At 46.0% G+C, this 7,505-nt stretch overlaps 1 protein-coding gene across 2 annotated transcripts in view; it reads right to left on the bottom strand.

Moving 5' to 3' along the window:
- Positions 1-277: 277 nt before the first annotated feature.
- The window catches only part of dennd1c (DENN domain containing 1C), an 18,218-nt gene continuing 10,990 nt past the window's right edge, over positions 278-7,505 (bottom strand). For both annotated transcript variants that reach the window (XM_041867544.2, XM_041867546.2), the window contains 12 exons: positions 6,235-6,280; positions 5,806-5,907; positions 5,221-5,346; positions 4,629-4,730; positions 3,996-4,086; positions 3,443-3,483; positions 3,282-3,329; positions 3,111-3,149; positions 2,909-3,028; positions 2,626-2,723; positions 2,209-2,410; positions 278-2,052 (listed from right to left, as the gene is read on the bottom strand). In XM_041867544.2, the coding sequence (XP_041723478.2) occupies positions 982-2,052; positions 2,209-2,410; positions 2,626-2,723; positions 2,909-3,028; positions 3,111-3,149; positions 3,282-3,329; positions 3,443-3,483; positions 3,996-4,086; positions 4,629-4,730; positions 5,221-5,346; positions 5,806-5,907; positions 6,235-6,280 (2,086 nt within the window). In that variant the 3' untranslated portion in view covers positions 278-981. The remainder of the gene's footprint in view (positions 2,053-2,208; positions 2,411-2,625; positions 2,724-2,908; positions 3,029-3,110; positions 3,150-3,281; positions 3,330-3,442; positions 3,484-3,995; positions 4,087-4,628; positions 4,731-5,220; positions 5,347-5,805; positions 5,908-6,234; positions 6,281-7,505) is intronic.

Below are 7,505 nucleotides of genomic sequence, written 5' to 3'. Positions count from 1 at the left end.
AAGGGAATTTAAAAGTTCCTCAATATGGAAAACGTCACTCTTTATTATGGCAGTCATAAACTGTTACATGTATACAAACCATGATTTAAGTGTATCCCTTCTTGTATAAACATATTAGTCACTGTATTTTGTGGCTATATATATTTGTGTGTGTGTGTGTGTTGTATGTCTTGAAAATGAAGAATGGTTGTCTAAGACACTATGAATGATTTCTAATGCACTTCTGATGATATTATCCAGGTGAAAAAGATTTGATTTGGTAATAAAACTCCTCTCAAAAAGTATAAAACTTCCATTTATTGATTGCATTTCTTATTATCCAGGAGAAAAATATTTGATTTGGTAATAAAAAATAAGTTTTCTAGAAGTATAACACTTTAAAATGTATTCAGTGCATTGAGTTCATTTATCCATGTTCCACAAGCCCCACCTGCTGGTAATCTAAGAACATTACAACCAGCTACATCAGTCATTGGGATGGGACATAACTGGATCCTGAGTGTCATGTAACATGATCAGGGGGTGTATTCATTAGTCGCACACTGTAGCAAAAACGTTTAGCATTGTATCAAAATGTTTTGCAATGGAAACAATTTACTCCAAACTGAAAATATTTTGCAACGAAAATGAGAGTTTCTATTGGACAAATTCAGAAAGGTCTCTCCCCTGTTCGGTTCCGTTTTCTTCCTAGTGAATACATCCTGGGAAAAACTCCTGGCCCTATGCATTACATCATAGACCTGTATAAGAACACTACAGAATGTTCAGTTAGAAATATATGGTGTAGAACTGAAATTGTCTGTCGGTTAGAATAGGGGATTGTCAGTTCTATTCATTCAGGAACCCAACAACACCTGCAACATTCAGCGTGTTTCATGTCCCATCCCAATTTATTCTCTGACTCGTCAAGTCCCCAAGTCTTTAAAAACTGCAAAAGCATTGGCTGAGCTATGAACCACTCAAACAGTCCTGCACCAATAATCAAGCCTCAAATCTCTTCTTCAGCTCAGACACCTTGACAGGGGGCGGGTCTTCCTGCGCTGGGGGGTTCCCCCCTGGTTCTGATTGGTCGTTCATAGGCGTAGTCGGGACAGGTGTGGCTATTACAGGTCCAGCGCTGTCATTCGGTGAGACGTGGGTGTTGTTGGGTTCCTGAGAGCAGCTCTTCTGTATAGTGTCCCAGCTCCGAGGTGTGTTGTTGGGCTTACTGGGCTTAGGCGAGCCCCTGGTCTGGGCCTTCCCATGGAAGGTTTGCTCAGAGGCCGGTGACTGGAACAGTGCTACAGCAGTTGGAACACTGGGATAGAGGGGAATGCGTCCCACCTCTATTTCCTCCCCCTTTTCTTCTTTTTCTAGCTGACCCAGGGGTTGTTGATCAGTAGTTTTGGGGCTGAGTCTGTCCCCTTCTCCCTGGTGGTCCTCCACAGCTCCGGCCCAGGCCCTAGACTCAGTACCCAGCCTCGGGCCTCTGTTCCTGGGTAACTCTCCTGGTGTCTCGGGGCCTCTTTCCTGCCCCTGGTTCTCCTCTCCTTGTTGCCGGTCTTTACCTCTGTCATTCTGCATCTTCTCTCTCTCTGCTCCACTCTGCACCACTCTTCTCTCTTCTTCCTCGCTCTCTTTCTCTCCCTCCACCTCTTTCCCCATCCCATTCTCACCCATACATTCAGACTGAATCTCTGGCTCCATAGTGATGTCTTCACTCTTCTTCCTCTCCTCCATCCCTCGTTCATCCTGCCCTCCTTGCCTCAGAACATTCCATCTCTCCATCCCCACCTCTTTCCTCTCTGTAAGCTCCTCTGCCTCCACCAAGCCCTTTTCCACCCCCTCCTCTCTCCTTCCCTCCTCTCTCCTCCCATCCTCTCTTCTCCCTTGAGGTGTTTCTGATGCTGTCTCTGACAATTCCTGTCCCTCGCCTAGCCAATCAGGATCCTCTGTCTGTTCTGGCCCCTCCCCCATGTCATGTAGCCCCTCCTCCTGGTTCCAGCTGTGCAGACTGCCACTCCCACCGATGGACACACCTAGACTCTCCTGACTCGGAGTGGCCAGGCCCCTCTGTTGACACACAAGGGTGAGGAGATGAGGTCTGTGTCTGTGATGTTTCCGAGTGTGTGCATGTCTGTGTGTTTCTGTGCTGTTTCTATGTGTGTGTGTGTGTGTCCTGTCATGTCCTGTCCTGTCCTGTCCTGTCCTGTCATGTCCTGTCCTCACCTGTCTGATGTAGTCAGTAGTATCAGGTCCAAACAGGTCTAGACTTCGTGTCCCGTACAGCAGGCCGCGGTCATGGGAGCTCCGGGCACTCAGCGTGTCAAAGATCTCCCCCAGGAGGTCCATCTCTTCTGGGTCACACAGACCTGAGTCTCCCCCCTCCTCCTCCTGGAGCTCTGGGTCTGCGACAGGGTCTGAGACAGCACTGATGTACACATATGGATGAAGACACATTTTTGTTCCATCACTCTCTGTCTCTGACTCACTCTCTTTTTCTCATTCTTCATCACTCTTTCCACCCTCTCTCTCCCCCTCACCCTTCCCCTCTCTCTCTCTCTCTCTCTCTCTCTCTCTCTCTCTCGCTCTCCCTCTCTCTCTCTCTCTCTCTCTCTCTCTCTCTCTCTTCTCTCTCTCTCTCACCCGTCCTGCCAGTCTTCTTCCCAGGTGTCTCTGTTCTGTTGTGTGTTCTCGTCGTCAAGGAAACAGCCCTGTTTGTTAACTGGACGACGGGGACGAGACTGACATAGCGCGACATAGCAAGACATAGGCATGACATAACATAACGCGACACAGCACAACATAGCAAAATCATCACAACAGAAGAGGTTAAGTTTAGGATTGGTGGGTTGAAGAATTGGATCCTAGATATGTGGTGATGATTAACTTCTACCTCCAGTGATTGGATATTAGAGGCAGGTCTTACCTTCCCAAAGTGTTGTGTGATTGGTAGACGGCTCTGAAGGCAATCTGATTGGTTGCGGCGGTATGTGTGTGTTCCGGACACGGAGTTGCCTCTCTTAAGGGAGAGAATCTCAACGTGCTCCTGCACATATAGAGAGAGTGGATGAAGACACGTACACACACACACACACTACAACAACAACAACAACAACAACAACACATACCTTGGATGTTAGAAAGTAGCTCCTCAAGCCACGTTTGGCCTGAAAGTAAAGACAGAGAAGAATTAGTAGGAAACCATATTTCACTAAGGGAGCACACACACACACACACACACACACACACACACACACACACACACACACACACACACACACACACACCTACGCACTTACCGACTTGTACATGTGAGTCTTGGACTTGATGAGAGCTCCTCCCCCTTTCTACCAACAGAGCAAAATACCAATCAGAACACCTCAGAGACATTATTTAACCAATAGCAAGTAAGTGTAAGAGATGTGTGTTGTGTAAATCACAGAACAGTGTATGTTCTTACCTTCAGGTTGCCCACCAGTTGATGATAGACTTTGGTGTTTCCTGAGAGAGAGAGAGAGAGAGATAATAACATTGACATATATATTTGATGTGACACACACACACACACACAGCTGTCTTACTATACGTCAAAATCCTATTTTCCCTAACCCTAAACCTAACCCTAACCTTAACCTTAACCTTAACCTTAACCTTAACCTTAACCCCTAACCCTAAACCTAACCCTTACCCTAACCTTAACCCCTAACCCTAAACTTAACCCTAAACCTAAACCTAACCCTAACCCTAAACCTAGCCCTTACCCTAAAGTTAACCCTTAAACCTAACTCTAAACCTAACCCTTACCCTAACCCTAAGCCTAACCCTAAACCTAAACCTAAACCTAACCCCTAAGCCTAAAATAGCCTTTTTACAAGTGAGGACTGGCACTTTTCTGAAGTTGGTTTACTATTCTGGTGAGGACTTATGGTACACACACACACACACACACACACACACACACACACACACACACACACACACACACACACACACACACACACACACACACACACCTGCTGCTGTTCCACACTGTAGTATCTCTTGTTCAAACAGGTCGTCTGGTTCTATCCCTCTGTTCAGCAGCTCCAGACGTCCATCAATAAACTGAAAACCAAAACCCAGTCAATGAACTGCTTCGTTATTATACCAAGTGACTCCTATTCAACCCGGATAAGATCCTTATAGGAGTCTACTGAATATCCATATTTTTCTAATAATAAACTAATCCTGACAAAGACATAACGGTGAAATTAAGGAAGTGGAGCTATATTAGCAGAATGTGGATTATTCTCTTTTGCTGATGGTCAGACATCCAGACTACAAATGACAGTTTGATGTTTGTATGTTGTCCTCTTTTCCATGTTTGCTTTACACCTCCAAACTACGAGGACATTTGATGACATCATGATGACATCATGTGTGCCTGTGCTACTTGTTCTCATGTTTTTGTTTTGTTATGGCATCCCCAGAACAGCAGGGGGCAGCGTCCGGGGGTGAGATGACCTCACCTGTTGGAAACGCTGCAGGAGGAGGAGGGCACTGATGTCCTGTCTTATACTGACACACACACACACACACACACACACACACACACACACACACACACACACACACACACACACACACACACACACACACACAGGTACCTGTTTGAAGAGCTGTAGATGGACAGCACTCTGTAGGAACTGTCTCATACAGGGAGACCTGTGGTCCAGGAACACCTCCTCACAGAACATGACCTGACCATCCTACAGAGAGAGAGAGGAGGGGGAGAGAGAGAGGAGGGAGGGAGGGAGAGGGAGGGAGAGAGAGGGAGGGGAGAGAGAGGGAGGGGAAAGAGAGGAGGGAGAGTGAGAGGGAGGGAGATGGAGGGAGTGAGATGGAGGGAGGAAGAGGGAGGGGAGAGAGAGGAGGGAGGGAGGGAGAAGGAGAGAGATGGGGAGGGAGAGAGTGGGGGAGGGAGGGAGAAGGAGAGAGATGGGGAGGGAAAGAGGGGAGGGAGGAGGGAGAGATGTTGAAGAGAATATACTTTTTTGAAACAGGTGTCTGTATATGCAATATTATGGAGTATTATAGGGTATTGTACAATATTATTGCATACAGAGTAAAAAGCATCTGCACATTATTAAAATATATTGTTATGTATTCTAACTGTGTTCCCAGAGTATTACAGACTATTCCAGAGTATTATTGTTCTAACCGTGTTCCCAGAGTATTCCAGAGTATTATTGTTCTAACCGTATTCCCCTTCAGAGCGTCTCCATATCCTCCAAACAGCAGAGCCTGAGCCCTGAGGAAGGTCTTGGCCACGCCCACACCTGCTGACGCTGCCTGACGCTTCAGACACAACTTCAGACCTGACACCTGGTACACACACACACACACACACACACACACGTTGTTACACACACACACACACGTTGTTACACACACACACACACATTGTTCACACACACACACACATGTTATTACACACACACACACACACATTGTTACACACACACACACACGTTGTTACACACATACACGTTGTTACACATACACACACGTTGTTACACACACACACACACACACACACACACGTTGTTACACACACACACGTTGTTACACACACACACACACACGTTGTTACACACACACACACACGTTGTTACACACACACACACACGTTGTTACACACACACACATTGTTACACAGACACACACACATGTCCACATGCAAGTTACACACACACATTACCCACACATCTACACTTACTTGCTTGCTCAAACATATGCACGCATGCACACACACACACACACACACACACACATCTACATTACCACATCTGCTGGTATCTTCTTCAGGTCTTCGAAGGGAGACTCTATAGTGTTGGTGTCTACATTCAGAATCACCACGTCCTCTAACCCTCGGGATCTTACTCTCTGGAACAATAAATCAATCACATCAATAAAGTTATCAATTAATCAATCAACGAATCAATCAGTCAACAAACCAACCAACCAATCAACCAATCAACAAATCAATCAATCAGTTAGTATGTCCATCAATCAGTCAATCGATCAATCAAAAAAACAGTCTGTCTGTCCGTCAATCCGTTCGTCCGTCTGTCCATCAGTCACTTATTTCCAATGTGGTCCTCATAATATCCTGTATGATAAATACTGTAATGCAGATCCTGGCTGCTTGTCAGATGTATGAAACTCTATTAGATACATATTGTACCCATGGAGACGCAGTAGTTACTGTACCTCTGTCAGACTGGAGTGGACCCCTATGAGGAAGGGCATCGGCGCACTGAGAGAGAGAGAGAGAGAGAGAGAGAGAGAGAGAGAGAGAGAGAGAGAGAGAGAGAGAGAGAGAGAGAGAGAGAGAGAGAGAGAGAGAGAGAGAGAGAGAGAGAGAGAGTGCTTCAATATACAGTGAGGGAAAAAAGTATTTGATCCCGTGCTGATTTTGTACGTTTGCCCACTGACAAAAAAATGATCAGTCTATAATTTTAATGGTAGGTTTATTTGAACAGTGAGAGACAGAATAACAACAAAAAAATCCAGAAAAACGCATGTCAAAAATGTTATAAATTTATTTGCATTATAATGAGGGAAATAAGTATTTGACCCCCTCTCAATCAGAAAGATTTCTGGCTCCCATGTGTCTTTTATACAGGCAACGAGCTGAGATTAGGAGCACACTTTTTTTTAGGGAGTGGTCCTAATCTCAGCTTGTTACCTGTATAAAAGACACCTGTCCAAAGAAGCAATCAATCAATCAGATTCCAAACTCTCCACCATGGCCAAGACCAAAGAGCTCTCCAAGGATGTCAGGGACAAGATTGTAGACCTACACAAGGCTGGAATGGGCTACAAGATCATCGCCAAGCAGCTTGGTGAGAAGGTGACAACAGTTGGTGCGATTATTCGCAAATGGAAGAAACACAAAAGACCTGTCAATCTCCCTCGGCCTGGGGCTCCATGCAAGATCTCACCTCGTGGAGTTGCAATGATCATGAGAACGGTGAGGAATCAGCCCAGAACTACACGGGAGGATCTTGTCAATGATCTCAACGCAGCTGGGACCATAGTCACCAAGAAAACAATTGGTAACACACTACGCCGTGAAGGACTGAAATCCTGCAGCGCCTGCAAGGTCCCCCTGCTCAAGAAAGCACATATACAGGCCCGTCTGAAGTTTGCCAATGAACATCTGAATGATTCAGAGGAGAACTGGGTGAAAGTGTTGTGGTCAGATGAGACCAAAATGGAGCTCTTTGGCATCAACTCAACTCGCCGTGTTTGGAGGAGGAGGAATGCTGCCTATGACCCCAAGAACACCATTCCCACCGTCAAACATGGAGGTGGAAACATTATGCTTTGGGGGTGTTTTCCTGCTAAGGGGACAGGACAACTTCACCGCATCAAAGGGACGATGGACGGGGCCATGTACCGTCAAATCTTGGGTGAGAACCTCCTTCCCTCAGCCAGGGCATTGAAAATGGGTCGTGGATGGGTATTCCAGCATGACA

This window comes from Coregonus clupeaformis, unplaced genomic scaffold (genome assembly GCF_020615455.1).
Source record: "Coregonus clupeaformis isolate EN_2021a unplaced genomic scaffold, ASM2061545v1 scaf1797, whole genome shotgun sequence".
NCBI classification, from domain to species: Eukaryota; Metazoa; Chordata; class Actinopteri; order Salmoniformes; family Salmonidae; genus Coregonus; species Coregonus clupeaformis.
This window is presented reverse-complemented; position numbering and strand designations above follow the sequence as displayed.